The following is a 26467-nucleotide window of genomic DNA, read 5'->3' as shown; positions in this document are numbered from 1 at the left end:
CTTACTACGCTTCTCGTCTGGAATGTGAAAAAATGCCACACTTTCGAATATCCTAAGATGAATCACCTCCGGTTTTTTCCCTGTGCGTTTTCTTCCCCAATGCTCTGTGAGGAGTTCTATTCTGGATATACACTGGTATGTTGCATGCCTCAGCCCATAAGAATCTAGGCAAGCCCTGGTCATACAACATAGCCTTTGCTGCCTCGACAATTGTTCTATTCTTCCACTCCGCTACTCCGTTCTGCTGTGGATTGTATGGAGCTGTCCACTCTCTTTTGATGCCCTCCTTTGCGCAAAAATCTGTGAAGTTTTTATATCATATATTCTCCACCATTATCTGAACTCAATACCTTTATCTTTTTCACTGTCATGTTTTCTACAAGAGCCTTAAACTCTCTACACTGATCAAAGACCTCATCCTTGGTCTTTAAGAAATAGATCCAGGGTTTTCTAGAGTGATCATCAATAAAGGTGACAAAGTACTCGCCATCGCTAAGAGCTTCTGTGGACATCGGGCCACAAATATCTGAGTTTATCAATCCCAACATACCTCTTGCTCTGTTGTCACTTCTGGGAAAAGCTGCCTTAGCGTATTTCCCTAGTACGCATCCTCTGCATACATCATCATGCTCAGTATTGAGGATTGGAACTCCTGTAACAGTCTCTCTGAGCATCCTCAGTGCTCCATGGTGTAAGTGTCCCATTCGCTTGTGCCATAGTTCATTCAGTTCCTTTTCACCATTATGATTACTGCCTATCAGTGCCATTGGAGATTCGAGCTGCAATCTATACAATCTGTTGCTTCAAGCTCCAATTTGTCTCTTCTTCTTCCAGTTGGGATGTTTGACATACACCTTCCTTCCAATGAAGTATACATTGTACCCCTTGTCCTGTAATTGGGACACTGAAATCAGATTCATTCCTAACCCTGACACATGCAACACATTAGGGCTCTTACGTTGGTTCCTGCTTCCGTCTGAAACGCTATGGTGCCTCTCCCTACTGGAGTACACTTCGTTCTGTTTCCCATAGTGATCTGGAAGTCCATCTGCTCTTCTTGATAGCTAGAGAAGTACTCTTGTACTCCAGTCATGTGAGCTGAAGCCCCGCTATCAATATACCAAACACTTGCTGATGCTGAACTTGACAAACATGCAAATTCTTCTTCCAATTTGGAAGATAATACATCTTGACTATCCATGTTGTTTCGTGCTATTCTCCTTCTCAACGCTGTACTTACTACTGCAAGACACTGCGTTTTAGTTGGATTTCTGCTCTGCAAAAGAACCACAGTTGCTCCCTCTGCCTCTGACAACCCTTCGATCTGGAGATTGATTCTCTGTCGACTCACTCAGAGAATTAACTCTCCCTCGAAATCTTACCTGCTTGGCCCAAAGACTACGCAACCTTCTGGGGGCTTCGAGCAACTGCTTTGCAGTGCTACGCTGTTCCCTTTTCTTTTGCACTAGATCTCTCCTGCCTCCTGTCTATGCTCTGATACCATGTGAAAATTTGGAAATTCCAAATCCTACTGCAACAATTGATAATATTTCTTCTATTTGTTAATTTACTGAAACAAATTATTTGCAGTTGTCTACGACAAATATTGAAATACATACACTGCAGTCTTCACAAATTAATTATTGCGGAAAATAAATGTAAGGAAAATACTAGCACAACAATAACACATTAACACAGTTATTTTTGGACAATTGTCCCCGGAAAAACCCAATGTGGGAAAACCAGTGCAGCAGATGAGGGTTTCTTTTATTATTCTTCAGCAAAATCTCATGTACAATCTACGAATAGCAGAATAGAAGAAGAATCACTGAGAGAAATTTTACAAACAAATTTCTCCACTCCACAATGAATTTCTGACACCTGAGAGGACTTGCTGCCCTCACGCTAGCCACACTGCGTCACTGCCTCTGCGTGGGTGATCTGCGTCCCTCTTCTGTGTTGCCTCTTCTTGTTGTTTCCTGCACTATCGACTATCGTTGATACCTTCTCTCTCTCACCTGACTCACCCTCTGATTCGATTTCCTCTTGTCGAACTTCAACTAGTGAGAAAATCGATCTACTTGGGCACCTGAGTATCTGCTTGGTGTGTCTTCCAAATGCCCATCGAAGTCCTCCTTATAATCTTCTCGTTGAATAATCAACGACCCAGATTAAATTCTAATCAATGGCTCATATCATATTGACTTGATCTCCATCTTTTTTTCTAGAAGATTCACACCCAATTTTATTAATACCCTTTAATTATTTTAATTTCCTAAGTTTAGACTTAGGCATCCATTAAAAATAATTAATTATTTTAATAATACTATCGCCGAGTGGAATTTCCCAAAATGATTTCTGGGTATTCTGGAATACGTGTCCTAGCCTCCCTGCAAATTTTGAGGCTTAGAGCACATCCGATGCTACAAAAAATCAACATATACTGCTGTTTGAAGTATTTCATAGTGTATCTTTATGTATGTAAGTTTTCTTTATAGTAAGTTATGTATGTTTATTTTAAAGAAAATATAAAAGAAATGCACCTACAACCATATGCATGCAAAATGTTTGACAAAACACCTTAGTGACAATTCCAATCAAACTCAGACAATTTTAAGAGAATTTTGAGATATCCCTAGCATGGTCTTGGACAACTGTGTGGTTTGAAGGGCAGATTATAGCAAGCAGTTTGATGGGCACTGAAGGCCAGTGATTTATCACCTATAAGAGGAGCTACAGAGACAAAGAATCCACTCCTACTTGGGAGGAAGAAGTTCTGGAAGTTGAAGAAGAGGGAGTACAGTCTGAAAAAGGTGATACAACCATAGGAGACAGGGAAACCTAGGAGTTTAACAGCTGGGTTAGCATTATAAATGATTTGGCCAAGGGACGGAAGGTGATGATGGAGCTGATGGGAAAATTAGCCAATAACAAATTGGGGGAACAGAAGAAGAAGGAACCCTTTAATGGTGAAGGGTCAAACAGTGGAGAAGGTAGCCATGCATGCATAACCATGGAAAGGCAGCCTCATGTTTTACTGTCCAGAATAGAGGGAGGTCTATAATTGGCTGGACATATTTTCTTTGTGCGTCAACTTAATAACTATGGTAGAATCCCCCAATTACAGAATATGCTTTTCCACCACTAAGCTTAGCCCTTGAAGCAGTTTGTAAGCTTCTTCCTGATTGTTGGTTGATGTTTCCAATCCCCAAGCCTAGGACATTTCGATTTTTCCGCAAGGGTCAGTGATGTTCCCCCCATGACTGCCACCCCTGAAATTAGTGTGAAAATTTATTTTGAATTGCCCAATCAATTTGGAAAAAAAATAGAAAGATTAGCCAACTGGGAATATTGGCCCCTAAAATTATCCTTGATCAATTGAATAAAAAGGGATTATTTATTATAAGGTGGATAAGCTCCATTGTCCCAAAACAAGTTGAAAATGACTGATGTTTACTGCGTGGGATAGAGAATTTTCACATAAATGTATGGGTAATTACTGAGCTAAAATAAGAAAATTTAGAGCATTCCAAACAGCTCTGATAAGTCCATATCTTAGCATTGCAACCAAAATTTTCCTAGCGATGCCCCCCATGAGTGCCACCCCTGAAATTTGTGTGAAAATTCATTTTGAATTTGCTCAACCAAATTTGGAAAAAAAATAGAAAAATTAGCCAACTCGGAATATTAGCCACCAAGTTCTCCTTTATCAACTGAATAGAAAGGGATTATCTATTATAAAGTGGATAAGCTCCATCATCCCAAAACAAGTTGAAAATTACTGATGTCCACTGTGTGGGATAGAGCATGTTCACTTAAATGTATGACTAATTACTTAGCTAAAATAAAAGATTAGAACATTCCAAACAGCTCTGATAAGTCCATGACTCCATATCGTAGCATTTCAACCAAAATTTTGCTAATGATGCCCCCCCCCCATGATTGCCACCCCTGAAATTTGTGTGAAAATTCATTTTGAATTGCCCAATCGAATTTGGGAAAAAAATGAAAGATTAGCCAACTGGGAATATTAGCCCCTAAAATTCTCCTTGATCAACTGAACAGAAAGGGATTATCTATTATAAGGTGAATAAGCTCCATCATCCCAAAACAAGTTGAAAGTGACTGATGTCCACTGCATGGGATAGAGCATGTTCACTTAAATGTAAGGGTAATTACTTAGCTAAAATAGAAAATTTAGAACATTCCAAACAGCTCTGATAATTCCATATCTTATCATTGCAACCAAAATTTTGCTAGTGAATTCTTTGAAAATATATCCCATGGACATTGAGAATTGCTTGTTTTGCTGGAGACAATTATTTCCTATTTAATAGCCAGTTTCGTAACCTTTCTCTTGTTTCTATCCTTTGCTTGACTGATTATTTTATTGTATTTTTCTTTGTATGTGTAAGAATCAAAATTTACTAGTGCTTGTTTACAGATTCCTCTTCCTCTGGAGAACCTGGACGCAAATAAGTTTCAGACTATGCTTTTGAAACCTAAGCATAAAGGTGAAAAGCAAGCTAGAAGGCAGCTGTGATGAAACCGAAGGTTTGGTTTCTGTTCTTTCCTTATAGTGAATTACCCACAACTCTTGCAGTTGTGGTGCTTTGGTTTCACTTTTCCAGGTTTCTGCTTTCTTATTATAACTTAATGTTTTGCATACCAAAGGCTGAATGCACTTTGTGATTTTTTTCCCAGTTGTGTCTAAGCTTGAAGTGACGTTTAGCAGATTTCTTGCTTCTGGTTTTACAGGGCTGAACTTGCACAAGATGCTACGGGTGCTTTTGGGTGCATCTAATTCTGGAAGGATGTATGGGATATGTGTTTCCCAACATAATTCTACTTTGGAAAGAAGGCATATTCTTGGAGGAATGTGGTCTGTGTCATTATATAAAAATGGATTTGTTATTAGTCAAGGCACTTTACCATTTTCAAGGTGCCAGGTGACTTTGTATGGGAGGACAAATAATCTCGAATATCAGCCTGCTAAATGTTGCTATGGTGAGTGTCTTCCCTGTATAAAATGATATTTCTTTTAAACAGTGATGGTTAGATTGTATTGAATTCAGAAGGGCCTAGGTTGTACCCATACAGTCAGATTACATGCGTCAACAGAACCTCTGTTCTCATAGTGACCTTCAATCCCATAACTACATGAGAGAGCTCCTGATTCAAACTTCTCTCTTCTTACCATCATACTTCCTTTCTCTACCTTAACTACAGGAAGTATTGTCTAACAAACTGGTTGCATAAAGCAAACGAAAAAGAACATTTAGACTATATTTTGTTGGAAAACATGTTTATGGAATGAATTCAACTGTAGTTTTTGGGAACAGTTTGACATCCACGAGGAACTTTGCATCTAAACTTGTTTGCTTGAAGATATTGTAAACAACAACAATATTGGTACTGTGGTTGTCTATTTGAATTTCATTCAAACAAGGTTGTTGTTGGCAGTTTGATATGATTGAAATTGTTCAATCAACATTATTGATAAGAGTTTATACTTTATAGCTATTGCCTATTGGTCTTCCATTACCTTAAAATCTGTTTCTAGTAATATAAAATTTTTCCATGTCTGTTACAATCCTAATCCTTAGGGATTGGTAAATTTGTAATATTCACTTGAGAGGGAATACAAAAAGTCTCAAGTGAACATGAATAGTCTTGGGGAGTCTAAGAGACCTTGGAAGATGAATCCAATGGTAACAAGATATTGTTTTTATCTTTATCTGGTATCATATTAATGAGAAAAAGCTACCACATGTTTATGTAAATCTCCACTCCATTTTTGTGTGCCCAATAGTGGTATTAGAGAGTAGGATTTTTTGAGAAATCTATGAGTTTGTGAGCTACAAGTTTTGTGGCCTTCCTTGGCCTGATCTCTCCTCGCCTTTACTCAGCCCAATTCCCTCTGCATGCCCATCTTAGCTCTGCCCATGACTTGGAAACCCTCCTTTTCGTCCGCGCCCTGGAAACACTCTCTCTTTTCGCTCGCCACTTGGAAACCCTCTTTAGTTTGCTTGGCATTCACACCATGCCTTAGCTGTTTTGGAAATATTGAGAGGGGGGTGAATCAATATTTCATTATTTTTAACTATTTTTATCTTTTAAAACATTTGATGCACATAAATCATGAAACACATATCTTTACATAAGAAACACTTATACAATTTTTCTTTGTAAATATTTTGTAAACTTCCTTGTACAAAGTAAGCACCAACTTACAACTTTCATAGGCACCAACCTATAGGAGATTTCATTCCCCTAGCTGAGCACCAACTTAGCAAATGTAGGCACCAACCTACAGGAGACACCAATCCCCACCAGTTGAGCACCAACTCAACAAACTGTAGGCACCAGCCTATGTCTCCAAGTTGTTCCTTGGATCTGTCATCATTAACTTTTGGTCCTTAATAAATTCTTTAGTGAGTTGTCATCTGACCATGCAATCCTCATCATAGCCACTTGACTTGTACACCTTAACTTTTTGTTCTTCAATTAGGTTTCTTGACTTGGCTCCTTAGACTTGATCTCCTACATGTCAGTTCTATGCATTTGATCAAAAAGAGGTTTGCCCATATGGCACTTGAACTTCCTCAACACTTGATGTTCACTTTTCAACTGTCACTGCTTAGGCTTATTATATGTTTAAAGAGAAGGTTTGCCCACTTGGTAGCTTGTACTCAACATTGTAGATTTCTTTCTGCTACTAGAGCTTTTTAACGCACTTGGAACCAAACAGGCCTTTACAACCTTGAAGGTTTGCTTCTTGCAGTCTATCTGTTAGACTTTTAGAACCCAACACTTGGTATTCGGTTCTCAGCACAAATACACGACCAGATTCCCTCATAAAAATATAGCAGAAGCCAAAAAAAATACTTGATATGAATCACACACACATAAACAAATTTTTGCTCAATCACCAATTCCTCATTAATAATTTAATCACAGAACTTACTTGGGCTCTCGTACCATGGATAATGGCCTAGTTGAGAAAATACAACACTGATCACCGACCTCACTGCACTCTCTCGCACCCAATACACGCTCACTGAGAAGCCTCTCTCAATCTTGTGCTAATGTGATCTGTCTTAGCACCTCACATTAGGCTCAATTTATAACTTTCCTAAGCTAAGATTGACAACCAAAATTAGCTCGTCAAGTTAATTGAAGATAAGTGACATTACTTTAGAACTGAATGCAGACACATCCTTATCTAAATTTGTGACTAAAATATTGTATTTAATGCATGGAATTATAAGGTTATAAGTAGCTAGAGGTGTTGATTGTATTAATAGTTTAAGTTGCTGCTTAAACATGATTCATTAAATACTATGCATTTATAAAGTGCAATCCCAGTAACAGTCGTCTTTGCGTTTACAGGTTTTATACAACCGAGCATGCCTAGCATGATTTATCAATCAAACAATCTTACAGTGCTTGCTCACACCACTATAGTTTCAGCTTCGAATACTGAATCAAGTAGTAAGGTATGTATGTGCTATATATTTACTTTTTATTTTGAATGCACTTGTCTGTGATGTTGTATAAATGTCTCATGCATAGGAGTCTAATAAGTTTTTATTGGTACTGTTGATTTCTCTAGCTGTAGAAGGTCTTCTTCTAGCTTTGTGTCTTAGCATGGAGAATGTTAGTTTTTGGCAGCATCGGATGTGTTCTAGCCATGAAAATTGTTGGAGAGGCTAAGGCACATGAGTTCTAAAGAACCTAGAAACTGTTTGGTGAAATTCCACCCGGATTGTATTTAATAAAATAATTAATATTTTTAATGGGGTTCCTAAGTCTAAACTTAGGAAAATTAAAGTATTAATGGGTATTAATCAAAATATGGGTGAGAATGTTCTAGAAAGCGGATCAAGTCAAGTTTTTAATATTTTCTGTGTTGATTTGGGGTAGCATCGAATGTGCTCTAGCCATGAAAATTGGTGGAGAGGCTAAGCATATGAGATCTCCAAGACCCATAAATGGTTTGGGCAAATTCTTCCCGGTTTAGGAGATATTAAAATAACTAATATTTTTAATGGAGTTCCTAAGTCTAAACTTAGGAAAAATAAAATATTAATGGGTATTAATATAACATTGGGTTAAAAGGTTCCGAATGACATGGATAAAGCCAAATCTAATCTTAGCTGTTGATTAGAAATGTAATCTCGGCCGTTAATGGACCAACAAGAAAAGTATAAGAAGAGGCTTGAGGGTCAGTTGGAGAATACACCATAGTGATCAGTGATTCGATTTTCTAGAGTGGGGTTTGCTAAGAAAAGTCGAATCAGTGATCAGTTGGCAACGAGGGGCAGTGAGTACTGGACACAAAGGTAGAGATAGTGTTGAGAGACTAGCATAGAGGCAGAGAGGTACACGCAGAATCCAAAGCAGGCCACGTAGAGGCTAGCTGAGACAACGCAGAGGCCAGAGGGTCTGTGTCATCCACACAGAGGGTAACAAGAGTGATGCAGAAGGCCGTAGAGGTTGCGCAGTGCCTCAGAGGGCTGATGTAGAGGGTTTCATGGGGGAGATTTTCTGAATATCTGCTTCTGAATAGAGAGGTATTACTGCCAATTATTTTTCTTTGTCGGGTGAGCCAGTTTGGCACCCAGTTGTACTCAAGGATAGACTGCATAATAATATAACCCTCAGAATTGTTGCACCGGTTTTCCCGCATTGGGTTTTTCCGGGGACGAGTTGTCCAAAAATAACGGTGTCACTTGTGTGTTTGCTATTTCTTTCAGCTGTCGATCTGTAGATGGTTGAGACTGTATTGTGTTTATTTCAATGTTTATATGTTTAAATAACTTGTTTGTAATTAACAAGTAGGAGAAATAAACCAGAAGAATACAGATAAAATTTCTAACGGATAGACTTAGAAATTTCAACATGGTATTTGAGCGTGGTTGCAGATCACAAAAGAGTTGAAAGCATTAGCAGAAGCAGATCATTTGCAACAGAAACAACTGTCCCGAGTGACAGAAGCTGTTCCTAGAAGAAAGTAGCAGAGAAGGGTTGACGTAGAGGGACTGCGTCATTAGTTCGGGCCAGAGAGAGGCCAACGCAGAGGCTAAGGAAGAGGCAGAAAAAGGCTCATGCAGAGCCACGCAGAGACCAGGAGAGTTGACGCAGTTGGCTAGGGGAGCATTTCAGCCAGTGCCGGGATTGTGCAGAGTCTAGAGGTTTAGTCCTTCGATGCTAGGGCTTAGGAAGCTGTGGGCAGTTTGCGAGGAGTGAAGCTGGTGGGGTGCTCTGGGCAGAACAATACCTAACGGGGCAAAACCAAGGTAGAGGAAGTCGCTACTAAGGCAAATTTCTAGCCAATGAATCTGGATAGGTATTGCAGGTGCATAGGAGATCGGAGAGGTGTGACTCGATGGTTGGTAGGCGGATTTCCAGGAGGGAAATCAAGACTCAGAGGGAGTCTAGTAGAGAACTTCTAGACAGGAAGTAGCGACTTAGAGGGAGTCGAAGAGAGAATTTCCAGAGGGAAGTAGAGACTCAGAGGAGACGAAAGGAGGAGCAGAGAGATGGCCATGAATGGATTGAGGGATCAGGACAAGCTGGACGGGGCGTCCAACTTTGTGGTCTGGAAGGCCAGGATCTTGTCCATTCTAGATAGACATCGCATCAAGGCCTTCGCCTTGAGAACAATGGCTATCCCAGTTGACCCGACTAATAATGAGATGTACGGGGAGGCAATGGCCAAGGCGAAATGCATCATCCTTGATGGAGTCAAGGATTATGTGGTCCAACATATTGCCGAGAAAGAGACGGCAAAGGAAATGTGGGACGCCTTGAAGACATTGTACCAGCATACTTCTGTGCAGAGGAAGATGTTACTTGAGAATCAACTGCGGTCATACCAGATGCAGAAGGGGGAGCAGATAGATCACTTCCTCGGGAGATTGAAGGAGATCCGGGACCAACTGACTTCCATAGGGGCCATGTCGGATTAGGAGTTGATGGTGAGGACCGCTCTAAACGCAGTCTCCGAGGATTGGGAGACATTCGTCCAGAGCATTCTAGGCAGGGCGAATCTTCCAGATTGGGAAGAATTGTGGGCGGCTCTTCGCCAAGAAGAGATCAGATGGCTGAGCAAGACGGGAAGTAGCAACAAAGGAGTCCGGATCAAGAAGGAAGAGGAAGAGGATGCAACTCTGGTATCTGCGGGGAAGCAGGAGAAGAGGAAGAAAAAGGACCTCTCCAAAGTTAAGTGCTTCAATTGTGGGGAACTGGATCATTATGCGAACCAGTGTCCGAGGAAGAAGAACAAGGGAGAGGCGTCTAACTCCAAGGCAATGCCAACGAAGGCGGAAAAGGAGGTAGAGGAGGATGACGATTGTGCCATGAGTGCTCATGTACCTCTAGAGAAGAGGTGGGGAGACATCGAGCTGTAGTCGGGAAGACTACAGGCGATGAGGCGCAGAATCTTTGAGGTACCCAACCTCTTGGATCAAATCCTTGCTACAGGAGCCCCGAAGTGAGAAGTAGCAGCACTGGTGGATGTCAATAGAATGAAGTAGCAGAGAGTGCTACAGTGCAGGAGTCTTGTGCAATGCAGAGCTAGCATGCTGCAACAGTGCGAGAGGACAAAGGAGGTTGCAACAATGCAGGATGACACAAAAAGGTTTGTAGTAGTGCGAGATGCAGGGAGTTGTTGCAGTAGCGCAGAGGCAGTAGAGGGAGCACTTGTTAGCGGTAGAGAGAGCTTCAACATCGAGAGTGTTTCTAGCTTGACAGGGATGTTAGTAGTTGTGTGGATCAGTTACTTACTTCTCAGTAAGTGGGTTGCAATGCAGTAGCACGATGCAGCATGATGAGAGGGGGTTGCAGTGTTGGGAGAAAGGACTAGCAGCAGCACGAATGCAGAGGGAGCTGCCGTACAGATGCAACAGTGGCAGTGGTAGGGCCATGGGCAGCAAGTACAGGATGTTGCGGTGCAGAGGATGTTGGGCGGGGAGGCCTAGCATCAGCATAGGTACCGGTGCCGTATAATCAGACTAATGCTCAGTGTGGAGTATTACTAGAGCATAATCCTTGCTAAGAGGGAGTGTTGATTTGGGGTAGCATCGGATGTGCTCTAGCCATGAAAATTGGTGGAGAGGCTAAAGCACATGAGATCTCCAAGACCTAGAAATGGTTTGGGTAGATTCTTCATGGTTTAGGAGATATTAAAATAATTAATATTTTTAATGGAGTTCCTAAGTCTAAACTTAGGAAAAATAAAATATTAATGAGTATTGATATAAAACTAGGTTAGAAGGTTCCAAATGACATGGATCAAGCCAAATCTAATCTTAGCCGTTGATTAGAGATGTAATCTCGGCTGTTAGAGGACCAACAGGAAAAGTATTGAGGGTCAGTTGGAGAATACACCATAGTGATCAGTGATTCGATTTTCTAGAGCGGGGTTTGCTAAGAAAATTCGAATCAATGATTAGTTTGTAGCGAGGGGCAGTGAGTATTGGACAGAGAGGCAAAGATAGTGCCGAGAGACTAGCACAGAGGCAAAGAGGCAGACGCAAAAACCAGAGCAGGCCACACAGAGGCTAGCTGAGGCAGCGCAGAGGCCAGAGGGTCTGTGTCATTCACGCAGAGGGCAGCAAGAGTGATGCAAAAGGTTGTAGACGCTACGCAGTGCCTTAGAGGGCTGACGCAAAGGCCAAGAGAGTTGACGCAGTGCTTCATTTGTGCTGGAGAGGGTTTTGTGGGGCAGATTTTCTGAATATCCGCTTCCGAATAGAGAGGTATTACTGCCAGTTATTTTTCTCTGTCGTGTGAGCCAGTTTGGCACCCAGTTGTACTCAAGGATAGACTGCATAATAATATAACCCTCATAATTACTGCACTGGTTTTTCCGCATTGGGTTTTTCCGGGGATGAGTTGTCCAAAAATAACGGTGTCACTTGTGTGTTTGCTATTTCTTTCAACTGTTGATCTGTAGATGGTTGAGACTGTATTGCGTTTATTTCGATGTTTATATGTTTAAATAACTTGTTTGTAATTAACAAGTAGGAGAAATAAACCATAAGAATATAGATAAAATTTCTAACTGATAGACTTAGAAATTTCAACACGCTGTTGATTAGTGACTTAATCTCGGCCGTTGAAGTCTCAACGAGAAAAGTATAAGAGGGAGGCTTGGCTTGGGGTTCATTCAGAAACACACCGAGAGAACGAATTGATCTAGAGTTCGAAATTTCTGGGGCTTGGAAGCTGAGAAATTCAAACTAAGGGATCATATTGCAGCAGAGGGGCAGGGATAGTTCGAGAATACTGGGCAGAGAGGAGGAGAGCCACCAGTGGAGGTAGCGCCACACTTAGAGGGACTGACGCTGGGCCAATGCAGAAGGGAAGCTGCCTTCACGCAGAAATTCGGAATTGCCGCGAAGCTGCCAAAACAGCCGGGAGAGGTTGACGCAGAAGCTCCTAGAGATAGATACTCTAGGCTGACGCAGGGCCAGTGCATAGATCGCTGGGGGTTTACCAGTTCTCTTGCCAGATGAACTGGAAACTGCCGGGTGAAGTGAGGTAATCTCACTCAGTTTTCTGCCATTATATTTTTCTCTGTAATTGGATTGCTGGGAGGGCATCCAACATTGTATTTAGAACTACTGCTTAATAATATAAAGCCCTCAGAGTGCTGCACCGGTTTTCCCGCATTGGGTTTTTCCGGGGACTATTTTGTCCAAAGATAATGATGTCCTATTTATCTTGTTCTTTGCTCAGTTTCTTGTTTCATGTAATCAAATTAAATTGGTGTAGGCTGCAGAAGTAATTTACTTCAGTATTTTTGAGAAAATAACTTGATAATGTATAATAAAATCAAGTAGGAGAAGTAAATTCAGTTTTGCTGTAGTAGGGGTTCCTTGAGTATAGGAATTTTCACAGAGAAGACTTCAATTTGCCTCTTTGGGTGCTTGCATGCAAAGTGTAAGTGATTTTTGATTTATTTCGTAAGTTTTAACTTAGGAAAATTTCAATAATTAATTATTGAGAACTATTAGGCCTAAGTCTAATGATAAGTAAGTTACTTTATTTAAGTGACTGACTTAGACTATAATCTCAATCATTGATCTCAAATGATCTTAGGATTTAATCCTAGCCATTGATTACTTAAGAAACTAGGGTTAGGGATTTGGCCTAACGAGATCATTAAATAAGTCTAATGATGAGGTGAAAGACACATTATTATTGTTGAGCACTTGAGCAAGAGATTTTCTCAAGAGAGAGGCTCGACTTGACTGAGGAGGAAGAGGAGAAATTTGTTGAGGATATTTTGGGAGAAATTCAGAGGAGTTGAGTTGGAGAGAGAGTGGGGCCGAGTTCAGCAAGAGAAGGAAGGTGGGTTTGTTGAGAGGAGGTTAGGTACAATAGGCTGAGTCCACACGTGCAGCAGCAACAAGCCAAGCCCACACATGCGACAACAAGGGTGTCATACAACAACCGCACAATAGGCTGAAAATTCTTGCAGGCCGATTTCTTCTAGCTGACAATGAATTTCTAAGGTCAATTTCAGTATGAGGCTGAGTTACAGTTTTCCTTGCAACAATGAAATTTCTCTGTGGGTCTAACGCATATTTTCCAGATTTTAAGAAAGTGACAGAGAATTGTTTGGGTGAAGTTTCTATTGTTGCATGTTTGATTTCCTGCAATTATTTTTCGCTGCAAATGATTTTCAAAGTTAATATACCAACAATTCTGGAATTTATTTGAGATAAATATTTTCTGGGTTTCATTTAAATTGCTGAAATAAAATAGATTAGAGTTGGTATAAAGAATTTAACATGGTATCAAAGCTTTAAAACTTTGAAGTGGGGAGATCAATGATTTTGACGACAAATTATTTTTGAGGGTTTTGTGGCTAAAGTAGATATGGTAATATGGCATCATTAAATCAGAGGTATGAAGACAAGTTGGAGGGGGTTGGAAATTTCAATCCATGGAAGGAGAGGATCACCATTGTTCTTATGGCAAATGGATTGTGGGAAATTGCAAGCACATAGATCCAAGTTCGTTTAGATGCTACCCAAACAAACGAACATAAGATAAAACCCTTCCTAATCCGTAGCTCACTCTGGTTATGATAGTGATAACCAGAGTGAGATTTGTCATAGGAGGATGAGACATCTACCTGTAGTGCTTTACCACTATTGCAGGAGATGGTCACTGGTTTTCCGGAGATCAGGGTGGAGCATGAGGGTGTGTAAAGGATGTGTGCTTGGCAAGCATGCCAAGGTAGCCTTTCTTCATAGTGAGACCAAGTCCAAGGGAGTATTGGACTTGGTGCATTCGTATGAATGTGGTCCTATGTCAGTGGTTTTGATCATAGGGTTCAGTTACTTTTTGACCTTCATAGATGACAATTCCAGGAGGACATGGATCTACTTCCTAAAGACCAAGGATGAGGTCTTCGGTTGGTTCCAAGAGTTTAAAGCTCTTGTGGAGAATCGGACTGGGAAGAAGATTAAGGTGCTGAGATCAAACAATGGGGGTGAGTATACCTCCGACGAGTTCCAAGGTTTTCTACATGGAAGTAGGAATCAAGAGAGAAATCATAGTGCCTTACAACCCTTAGCTAAAAGAGGTTTCAAAGAGGAATAACACGACCATAGTTGGAGCAGCAGAGGCAATGATCCATTATCAGGACTTGCTTATGTTCTTATGGGCAGAGGCCTACAATACAAAAGCATACCTACATAACTAGAGTCCTCACAAGGAAGTGGAGGACAAGACTCCTAAGGAGGCTTTTACAAGAGTGGGATTGGAGGTGACCCACCTTCGTATTTGGCAGTCTAGTTTATGTTCATATTCCATCAGAGAAGAGGACTAAGCTAGAGCCCTGTTCTGAGAGAGGGATCTTTGTGGGCTACAGTGAAGTCTCCAAGGTCTACATTCACAAAGAGAGTCATCATCAACAGGGATGTTAGATTCAAGGTGGGTAGGACCTTTAGGAGGTCACATGGTATTGAGCTAGTGGTGGTAGAGTAGCGTGAGTGAGAGGCACCAGAGGTTGAGGAGGGACCGATAACACAAGAGCAGGGACATGACCTTTAGTTCAGGAGGAGCGAGATGTTGCTTCTAGCTCTACCAGAAGGAGGTCAAGATTGGTCGGGTAGACTTTGAGAGATGCAAAGGAGCATGTGGAGACTCCCAACAGGATGTTCTGGTAGAGTAGACCATCGGCCATATTTCCAGCTACATGGATTTGATGAGCAATATCAGTTATTTCTAGCCTTCTACTTTTGAGGAGGTAACAGATTAGCAGGTTTGGAGGGATGCCATGGTGGAGAACAATTTCATCATGAGGAACGATATATGGGACATAGTGTCAAGGCCTGAGGGGAAGTCAATGGTCACTTCTTGATAGATCTCTAAGATCAAGCATGCAACATATGGCAGTGTCGAGAAGTATAAGGTGAGGTTTGTGGTGAGAGGGTTCTCACAGAAGGAGGGAGTGGACTACGAGGAGTCAGGGTGGTCATAGATGGGTGGAGGATACATAGATGGATGTGAAGATTGCTTTCCTAAATGGTGTGATTAAGGAAGAGGTGTATGTTGAGCAGGCTCAGGGATTTGAGGTGCGTGGGAGGGAGTCCCATGTATGCAGATTGAAGAAGGCCCTTTATGGAATTATATAGGGATTGCACACATAGTCTTCCAGGATTGATGGGTACCTTCTTGGATTGGGCTTCACCAAGAGTGAGGTGGACTCAAACTTGTACTATGTACTTGTTGAGGGTGAGCTGCTCATCTTCGTCCTTTATGTTGATGATCTCTTCTTAACAGGAGGGGAGAAGCTCATTGAGATGTGCAAGAAGGACCTTGCTTCGAAGTTCAAGATGAAGGATATTGGGCTCAAGCACTACTTTTTGGGATTGGAGTTGTGGCAGCAACTAGGAGAGATTTTCCTTAGGCAAGGAAAGTGTACAATTGAGATTCTAAGTAGATTTAGGAAGAAGGATTACAGGCCCATGATTACACCTATGATCACCAACTTGAGGAATACTGATGCTTCTAAGAGTGAGTTGGTGGGTCCCACTTTGTAGAGGCAACTTATGGGTCCTTGATGTATATGGTCAATACTAGGCCAAATATATGCGTTGCAGTGAACACTGTCAACCAGTTTATGGGGGAGCCCAGGCAGGTTCATTGGGTGGCAATGAAGCATTTGTTGAGATACCTTCGTATCATATTGGATTTTGGACTAAGGAATGTCAGAGTTGGTGGAATACGGTTGCAAGAGTATACAAATTCTGATTGGGTAGGGAGTGCAGTAGATGAGAAATTTTCTTCTCGGTGTTGTTTTAGCTTGGGGTCAACAGTGATATTGTGGTTCAATAGGAAGCCAGATTCAGTCTCAGTTAGTTTAACAAAGGTAGAGTATGTGGTAGCGAGTATGATGAGTTGTGAGGCCATCTAGCTTCGCAAGATGCTCATAGGTTTATTTGATCTCGAGATAGGACTTACCATGATAGACTGCGATAACCGAAGCTACATCAAGCTTTCGAAGAATCTAGTGCTTCATGGTAAGTCCAAGCACATATAGATCAAGTATCACTTCATTAGAGACATGATCTGGAGAGGTGTTGTGAAATTGCAAAACATACCTGTTGCCGCTCAAATTGTACTTGAAGCTTGAAGAGGTCAACTTCCTTCCTTGTCTTGTCAAGGTCATGGTCACCATCTTGTGCTTGCCTTTTGAGTTTCTCATTTTCTTTTTTCAAGTTGCTTATTTCTTCTAGGGCAGCTACAAGCTTTTTCTTAAGATCTATTTCAACTTCTACTTCAAGGATTTCTTCATCATCATCTTCCTTTATACAATTGGTCCCTTCATTTTTGCTTTCATTTGTCTTCTTTGGTTCATCTTGATGCTCTTTGTCATCATCTTTTGGATCAAAGGTTATGACCAATAATTCTTTAGAGTGAAGATCTTGAAGCTTTTCCCAAAGCTCTTTGCCGATGAACAATTTTCCATTCTGTCCTTTATAGGATTTGGTAGCCCACTCAAAATTGCCTTCATTGCTATTGCATTATGCACTTTGAATTCTTCTTCTTCTATTTTATTTCTAGAAATCATTGAATCCTAGACTTCAAAACCTTGAGACATCAAAAAGAATTTCATTCTACCCTTCCATACTTCAAAATTTGTTCCATTCAGCATGGGGGCTTTGACTACTTGATTTTCACTTGAATTTTTGATTGAGGAAGAGATATCTTCAAAAGGTTTGGAGCCTGTTGTCGCACATAATGTCTAGGCACCGCAACAACGGTTCAGATTGGGGGCTGTCACCTTGATCCTCAATCTCTCTATTTAAGCTATTTCCCAACTGCAGACTAAGGGGGGTAGACCCTACGGAAATGCATGGAAGAAGGATTCTTTGGGAACCAACCAATCCGGGAGACGCAGTTAAGTGACCAAATACTCATTTTAGATTAAAAGATTTTAAAGGATTAAATTTAGACATTTGATACCAGTGCCTTGTGGAGTCAACTATCTTGCTAAGAAATTTAGAACCAAGTATAGGATGGAGAATTGTTGCTAAGGAAAATGTTATTATGATGAAAAGAGATGCAAGATGCGATTAGCAAAGGGATGAATGAGGCGAGATGTTAAAGGCTCAAAGCACTTAGATTACGTTTTATTCTGAGTTAAACGCTAACTTCTAAGTACTTAAGTGAAAATTTAATGGTCATCTTCTCAAGTTGTGACCTCTAATGATAAAATTTTTAATTTTTTCTCCGTCATCTGCATATTTTTCAGGAAAGCCCTAACTGAATAATTCTTTCATGGAACAAGGGATTTTTATGCTTGGATTTAGTGTTTTTCAAGGTCTTGTTATAGCATCTGTATTGTCTTAAATATTTGATAGAATTTGTTTAGAACAATGGGAGAACATGTTTGGATTTCAATTTCTTCAACATGATTAATCTTGGAAACTAATTTAAATTTACTTGAGATATACTCTGAAATTTCTTGTCACCATCATGTGATATATATCTTCTTCTAGATATTTCCTTGTTTATATCTTTCTCCAATGTAGTCAAAATGTTGACTTGACTGTCTTCTTATAGGTTCTTCGGGATAAACATTTGTCAAGTGCAATCTTTTATGAGGCAGAAAATGATTTTAGAGATGCTCAAGGGAAGAATATGAGGTGAATGCAGCATTTGATTCAACCTTCTGCATAATTTTTTCATTACTGGTGTTTATTGGAGATATTTTCCAACATTACTTAGATTTGCAGGTGAAATCCACCCCTGGGGGTCCAGGTGTTCCTGTTGTTTGTGTTTGTGTTACTGTTGTTCCTCTTATATTTCTGTTAACAGTAGTAACTCTATTTTGTTACTGGACCACTGCAGGAAGAATTGCATTTATCTAGATTCTTTTGAGTATTTTTTGCAAGTGTCAAGCATCTTACTGATTGTCTCCGTCTTTAGACACTTGATATATATTCTGTTTGCTGTACTTCTAAGTTGAACTATAACATTTGTAATTTTCAGGTTCAGTAACTTTCTATATTCAAAGCTTTTACAGTTATGTTCTCCTTTAGTTCATAAGTCTGCTGAAAGTTTATTAGAGGAAGTGAAGAACTACTCTCGATTGTGCATATCAGATCGTTTGCAGATTCTTAACAAGGTATGTTTGATTTGGTGTTTTTCTTGGTATATTAGTTCCTACTGTGCTTATGTTCATCTAGCTTGCAGAATTGCACCACTCATATATTAGTCTCATCAGTGTCATAATTGCTGTTTATTTTGGTTTAAATGTTTCCAATTGCAAAATGCACTTTTCACTCGGTAATAAGGTTTAGTGAAGTTTTACTTTAGACACTGCATTATTCATACGCCTACTCAAAGTCCAGACATTGAATGAACATAATTTTTTCAAAGGATTTAGAAAGCAACAAGCTAGACCTGTGAATGTTTAAGTTGCTTTACAGATCATATCTATGTGTTCCAACATTGCATGATTGCACCTCATTCTACTCCCTTTCATATATTTCAGCATATGACATACAGTAGGTGCCCTTGACTGCACTTTAAGAGATTTTATCCCTCTCAGCGTGTAACGAACAGTTCGATTACGCTCTGATACCAAATGTTACGAACAAAGTTCATAAATGCAGCAGAATATTTAGAAGATCTGAAATATATGAATATCCATGATAGGGCAGATATATGTATATAAGAATGTACATAAGATATGATATGATGATATTGTTACAAATGAGGGCCCGCTTACATACCTAGGCAGGTGTCCTTTCACGAACGGTCATGTCCTTAGAGACATGCCTCTTCACTAATTAATTATTATTTAACTAATTATTGTTTGATTATTATTTAGTTATATTATTTTTATATATTTTATTTATAACACAATGCTTGATAGATCCGAGAGGCGCTCTACAGCCAACTATGGAGGAGATGTTGTAGTGAAGCGTTAGATCAAAAAATAATAATAAAAAAACTTAATGTCGGCTCAATGAAGAAAGTAATAATAAAAATTAAAAAGTAATCAAAGTAAATATAAAAATAAGTTGGCTCAATCCTGAGCTTGTTACACTTTAAACACACACACACAGATACCACGCTCAACATAGAGTTGGCATGTGGTATCTAAAAAAATATATTAAACAAAAACCCTGGATCTATCAAGCGATGAGAGGGATCAAATCTCTCGAGGTGCACAACTTTTTTCCAAATTTTGCACTCTAAAAGAGGTTTGCACTTAAGTAGATTTGATCCTTCCTGGTGCTCCATAAATAGGGATCCTTAGATGTATTCATAACTTCTTTTTTTTCATTGTTGTCTCGAATCAGTAGTAACTATCTTTGATAGCTGTAGAAATTTATCATATAGATGATGTTTTTTCCAGGGTCTTCTGCAAAAAGAAGTTTTGTTTCTCTTTATCAAATCGTTTCTAAAATTTGAATTGTGTCAAATCTTCAATTTCATCTTTAAAAGCTTTTGTTTGCCTGAAACAGAGTTGTTTTCCTCTGAAAAGAGGCTAACCTGATTTTTAAGTTAGGATTTTATTTTGCACCAGAAAGCTGTAATTTTGATGATGCAATTTTCGTTTCCATGCAATCAGGTGTCCTTCCTTATGGGATATGGCAGTGTAGATGATTTGATTTTCCATGAAAGGGCTTTAAGAGAGTGTGCACGCCCGCTTCAAGAAGGGCCAAGTTCTTCACATTGCTTGCCAATTAGTTCTAGACATCATGCAGATGAAGTAAGTGGGTATCCATCTTCACTGGATTACTCTGATGTTTCAGAAGCTTGTCTGAAAGAAGCTTGTCTGAAATTCTCGTCTATTCATTTGGGAAGCAGCCCACAATTGGATCTATATAGTGCAGCTGAGGAGAAGTCAGAATGGGTTGATTGTCAACTCATTAAGGACATGGACAAATCTACTCAGCCAGTGGATGGCACTACTTTCGATTCACCAAATATCACAGAAACTGAATGTATAGTTAGGGACCAATCTAATCTTTTCGCTGCTTGCCCTGTATCAAATGCTGAGCCAAATCTGTGGACACTCCAGTTAGATAAGCAAGACTTGCATTTATCAAAACAGAACAGGTCAGAAACTGTACAGAAGGAAGTTTTAGAAGGCAGTGCCACGGGCAATGAAAATATGTTACTGAGCAAGTCTACATGTAAAGTAATGGAAGCAACTGTTCCTGTCAATTGCTTCCTTGATGCACCTATTAACACTATAAAGGGAATACGACCAGCACAATGCCGTAAACTGGAAGAGAATGGATTCCACACGGTAATGTTAGAGTAAAATGGTGTATTTTGCTCAGAGTTTAGACAATTTTATTCTTTTGTGTAGTTCAAAATTGGATTACTTATTATATTTAGCAACTGAATGTATGTAGTTTCAAACTCTCAGTACTCTGTACTGAGAAGGCTGCTATAATATTTCTAAGATGAAAGTTAACTTTTACTTTGGAAGCTTCTAGTGTCACTGTTCTAAGCAGAAGCATTGTTGCATTTAGAACTATTTTGAGCTTGTAGCATTATGGTTATATGAGTCATCTGGTTGGGTGGTTGGCTTGTGAACATTAAATATACTATTATTTATTGTTATTTTAGATGCACCATATATGCACAGACATATGCAATCCCAAGTCTACATTCCTATGTGTTGTTTATTGTTTTATCGGTGCTCTAACCGTTAAGCATTTATAGGTCTAAGATCAACATAAATTAGTAACATCCATTTTTCTGAGGACTTGGTTTTATTGGCCTCTACCCTTGAGGGCCTGCAGAGACAACTGGATGCACTAGCCAATTTCTGCGACCTTCAACAGCTGAAGGCCAACCTAAGTAAAACCCAAGTTTAGTGTTGCAAGAACTGTCCCCCCTAAGGATATGGAGGTAAAACTGTTGATATTTGGTAGCATTGGATGTGCTCTAAGCCTCAAAATTTGCAGGGAGGCTAAGACACATGTATTCCACAATACCCAAAAATCGTATTGGGAAATTCCACCCGGAGACAGTTTTATTAAGATAATTAATTATTTTTAATGGGTGTCTAAGTCTAAACTTAGGAAATCAAAATAATTAAAGAGTATTAATCAAACTGTGGGTGAAACTTCTAGAAGAAGACGAGGGTCAAGCCAAAATGATCTGAGCCATTGATGAGAATCTAATCTGGGCCGTTGGTTCTCAACAGAAGGATTATAAGAGGAGCCTTGATGGGCATTTGGAAAAGACATCGAGTAGGAGATCAGAGATCGAATTTCTGAAGAGAGCAGCGCAACAGTTGTTAGAGAGAGATTCGAAGTGATTTCTTGCAGTGAAGGGTAGAGATAGTTCCGGTTGGACATTTTTCTTGATCTGGGAATACTTAGCAGAGGAGGCAGAGAGAGAGCTGGGAGAGGCAACGCAGAGGCTACGCTGGGCAACGTAGGCTGACTCAGAGCCTTGAGGAGATATGCATTTTTGCTGGAGAGGTTGATTTCCGAAGCTGAAAGCCGGGGTGTGAGACCATCAGGACATAATCGAAGTCTCAGAGACAAATCGATTAGCAGAAGGGGTGACACTGTCCCTAGAAGCTGTGACGTTGGGCCTGCACAGAGGCAACAAGGGACAAGCCATTCTATGGCTGGATCAGTCGGGATCACCAGTGATAGTGTGAGGTATTTCTCACTAATCTTCTGTCAGTCATATTCTCTGTACTGGATAGCCAGCAAGGCATCCAGAGATTGTATTCAGAAAACTACTGCTTAATAATACAAACCCTCAGTTGCTGCACCGGTTTTCCCGCATTGGGTTTTTCCGGGGACATTTGTCCAAAAATAACTATGTAGATGTGTGTGATGATTATTTCTCTCCTGTGCTGTATTTAGTTTCCACAGTTTTTATTTGTGTAGGTTGCAGTGTATTTAATTCGATATTTGCCGTGGCACACAAGAAGTAAATTGGTTACCCAATTGATTATTTGTGTAGGTTGTAGTGTATTTAATTCTATATTTGCCATGGCACACAACAAGTAAATTGGTTAATCAAATTAACAATTAGAAGAATTAACATCAGTTGTTGCAGTAGGAATTGGGTAACCGATTTTTCACATGGTATTAGAGCACAAATCGTGAGCAAAAAAGCTTAGAAGCAGAAAGGAATAGGAGTTTGAAATTACTGCAGAGGCAACAATTCGAAACCCTAGATGCAACGCAGTTCGTGTGCCAAGGAAGTCGAAGTTTTGAGGAGAATTCGATTTCCCTGAGTGAGTCGATAGAGAAATTCGATTTCTAGATTGAAGCTTTCCAATGGCAGAAGTGAGCAGCATATTTTTTCTTGCAGAGTAGATCTTCAGTTGGGATGCAGATATTTTGCAGCAGTTGCTGGCAGAATAACGTCATTGGGGGAGAAGAAGACACACTTGAGGGAATTCTTCCTCAGAGGAATTCCAACGAAGAAGTCCGAATTCTCATTTGCTGAGCAACAACAAATATACTAACTCCAGCAGGGAGTGCGTAGGCCAGCCCAACAACAACATAGAGAAGAGATGAGGCAGTCAGCAGTTCACTGGCAGAAATGGCAGCCCATGGGTTGAGAGATCAGGATCGGTTGGAGGGTGCATCCAACTATGTGATTTGGAAGGCAAGGATCTCATGCCTTCTGGATGAGCACGATCTCAAAACCTACGTCGACAGTGTGGTGGTTGTACCCGTGGATCCAGATCCGCTCAAAAAGTATAAGGCTGAGATGGCAAAGGCCAAACGATTGATCCTCGACGGGGTGAGGGATCACGTAGTGTGCCACATTGCTGGCAAGGATACAACTCGACAGATGTGGGAAGCCTTGGCCACGCTGTTCGAAGGATCTTTCGAGCAGTGGAAGATGTACTTGGAGTAGAAGATGAGATCCACGCAGATGCAAAAGGGGGAATGCATTGATTCGTTCCTTACGAAGCTTCAGGAGGTCTGAGACTCGTTGGCAACTATGGGGTCGACACCTCAGCCTACCGAGATGGTGAGGCTGGCCCTAAATTTAGTCTCAGGAAAATGGCAAGTGTTTGTCTAGAGCATCCTGGGCAGAGAGAGATTGTTGAATTGGGAAGAAATGTGGGCTGCTCTTCAGCAGGAAGAGATGAGGAGAGACTTAGTCAAGTGCAAACTTGATAGTAGTAGCAACAACGGTAGGACGAAGCCAAAGGAGGATGATGAGAATGTAGCCCTCGCATCTAAGGGGCAGCGGGAGCAGTGAAAGAAGAAGAAAGATGTTTCGAAGATCAAGTTCTTCCGGTGTGGTGAACTTGGTCACTACGCTACACAGTGTCCTCTGAAGAAGAAGGACAAGGATGAGAAGCATGATTTGAAGGCTGCATCCGCACAGATCGAGGAGGAGGATTTTGCCATGATTGCCCAGAGGTGGGGTGATATAGAACTGTAGTTCGAAAGAACTGTAGATGGGCATGATCCTTGAGGAGTCCACTTTTCGGATCAATACCTTGATACAGGAGCCCAGATCAGAAGTAGCAGGATGAACTAGTGTCAGTTGATGCGGAGGAGTGCCAGAGTGACAGTTGTAGTGGCTAGGAGTGCCAGAGACTAAGCAGCGCAAAGCTAGAGTTGGTAGCAGTGTAGTTGGCACAGAGCAGAGTCAGCAATAGTGCAGAGGCTTCAGAGGGTCAACGCAAAGACTAGCAATAGTGAGAATTCCAACAACGTATGCATCATGTTGAACACCTGTTCAGAAATTTTGGATGTTTTTCCGTTGCTGATGCAGTAGCAGCAACGGTTGGAGAAGGTTGTAGTGCAGATACAGTCTTGGCAGTGGCAGTGCCAGCAGCACCACATATGCATAAATTATGAGGGTTGCAGTACATATGCAGTGTTGGCAGTGGCAATGTTAGCAACAATACAGATGCAACATTTGCGCAGTAGTTGGTGGGCAGCGATGTCAGACATCAGCATCGCAGAGGGAGATGTTTCAGAGTCAGAGAGATGCTTCAGCAGGTTGCATTGCTAGAGCACATTCCTCGCTAAGAGGAAGTGTTGATTTTTGGTAGCATCAAATGTGCTTTAAGCCTCAAAATTTGCAGAGGCTAGGACACATGTATTCCACAGTACCCAGAAATCGTTTTGGGAAATTCCACTCGGAGATAGTTTTATTAAAATAATTAATTATCTTTAATAGGTGCCTAAGTCTAAGCATATGAAATTAAATTAATTAAAGGGTATTAATCAAACTGTGGATAGAACTTCTAGAAGAAGACGAGGATCAAACCAAAATGATCTGGGCCATTGGTTCTCATTAGAAGGATTATAAGAGGAGGCTTGATGGGCATTTGGAAAAGACATCGGGTAGGAGATCAAAGATCGAATTTCTGAAAAGAGCAGCGCAACAGTTGTCAGAGAGAGATTTGAATTGATTTCTTGCAGTGCGGGGCAGAGATAGTTCTGGTTGGAGATTTCTCCTGATCTGGGAATACTCAGCAGAGGAGGCAGAGAGAGATCTGGGAGAGGCAACGCAGAGGCTACGTTGGGCAGCATAGGCTGACGGAGAGGTAGCGCAGAGGCTACGCTGGACAACGTAGGCTGACATAGAGGTAGCGCAGAGCCTTGAGGAGATCCGTATTTTTGCTGGAGAGGTCGATTTCTGAAGTTGGAAACCGGGGTGTGAGACGGGAAGGACAAAATCGAAGTCTCAGAGGCAAATCGATTAGCAGAAGGGGTGACGCTGGGCCTATGCACTGACTGCGTAGAGGCAGCAAGGGACAAGCCATTCTCTGGCTGGATCAGTCGGGATCGCTAGTGATAGTGTGAGGTATTTCTCACTAATCTTTTGTTATTCATATTCTCTGTACTGGATAGCCAACAAGGCGTCTAGAGATTGTATTCAGAAAAATATTGCTTAATAATACAAATCCTCAACTATTGCACCGGTTTTCCCGCATTGGGTTTTCCGGTGACATTTGTCCCAAAATAACTGTGTAGATGTGTGTGATGATTATTTCTCTCTTGTGCTGTATTTAGTTTCCACAATTTTTTTATTTGTGTAGGTTGTAGTGTATTTAATTCGATATTTTCCGTAGCACACAACAAGTAAATTGGTTAATCAAATTAACAATTAGAAGAATTTACATCAGTTGCTGCAGTTGGAATCGGGTAACCAATTTTTCAAAAGAACCGCGTCCCGTATGGATCCGCCACCGATCCTTTGGCGGAATCGCGAATCCGAAAATCAGATCGCGGTTCCACCTTATTTTGGCGATTCCTGGAAAATTGGATCCGTGGGGGCCGATCCGTGAATCCAGAATGGATTGGGTGCAGATCTGTGGAGGTTTCGGGCGTGTATCCACTGCGGATCGCACACAGATCTGAGCGAAAGTGGACGGTTCACACAATTTTGTGAAGCTTTTTTTGTCTTTTTTTTTTTGGAAATTTCGAACTACTATGTGAGGACTACACGCTTCCCTAGACGCTTCCTAGATGCTTCCTAGATGCTCCCTAATGGTAATGTTAAATTCTTAAAGTGAAAGTGACATTCTCCTTTATCTTTCATTTCCATCCTTTTACTTAAATTTTAACATTACCATGAAATGAGTCAAGATGTTTGAGAGTGGTTCCAACCTCATCAAACTTCATATGGAGAAAATAGAATTTCATAACCCATTCAAAATTCAGCAGACTTAAACAATTTTCAGGATCAATGGGATTGTGGCGTTTCATTGGATTATATCATGTATGAGGGCATGTGATTGGCATTTAATCAAGAGCACCAAGCCCTATATGTACCCTAGTGTTGGTGTTGGTGATTATTGAACTGCTTTGTCATGGCCTTAGCAATTGTGTACCCTTCACTCAAGTCAAAATCATTGATCAGGCATGTTAAGCTTTCTCTACCATATTATAAGGCTTGGATTAGGTTGTTTGATCAAAATTAGGCAATGTTGACTAATATCCCTATAGAATTGAAGTAGAGGCAA

The 26467-nt window shown here is 40.6% G+C and overlaps 1 protein-coding gene across 4 annotated transcripts in view; it reads left to right on the top strand.

The window, feature by feature from the left end:
- Nucleotides 1–26467, top strand: part of LOC149233725 (ATP-dependent DNA helicase homolog RECG1, chloroplastic/mitochondrial-like) — a 513467-nt gene that overhangs the window by 36697 nt on the left and 450303 nt on the right. For 3 of the 4 annotated variants that reach the window (XM_089379840.1, XM_089379841.1, XM_089379839.1), the window contains 6 exons: nt 4445–4554; nt 4759–5007; nt 7393–7499; nt 18094–18176; nt 18523–18658; nt 20114–20797. In XM_089379840.1, the coding sequence (XP_089235966.1) occupies nt 4776–5007; nt 7393–7499; nt 18094–18176; nt 18523–18658; nt 20114–20797 (1242 nt within the window). In that variant the 5' untranslated portion in view covers nt 4445–4554; nt 4759–4775. The remainder of the gene's footprint in view (nt 1–4444; nt 4555–4758; nt 5008–7392; nt 7500–18093; nt 18177–18522; nt 18659–20113; nt 20798–26467) is intronic. The other variant, XM_089379842.1, reaches the window with a different exon arrangement.

Source organism: Pinus tabuliformis, chromosome J (assembly GCF_031772625.1).
Source record: "Pinus tabuliformis cultivar Carrire ecotype Pingquan chromosome J, CPIR1, whole genome shotgun sequence".
NCBI classification, from domain to species: Eukaryota; Viridiplantae; Streptophyta; class Pinopsida; order Pinales; family Pinaceae; genus Pinus; species Pinus tabuliformis.
This window is presented reverse-complemented; position numbering and strand designations above follow the sequence as displayed.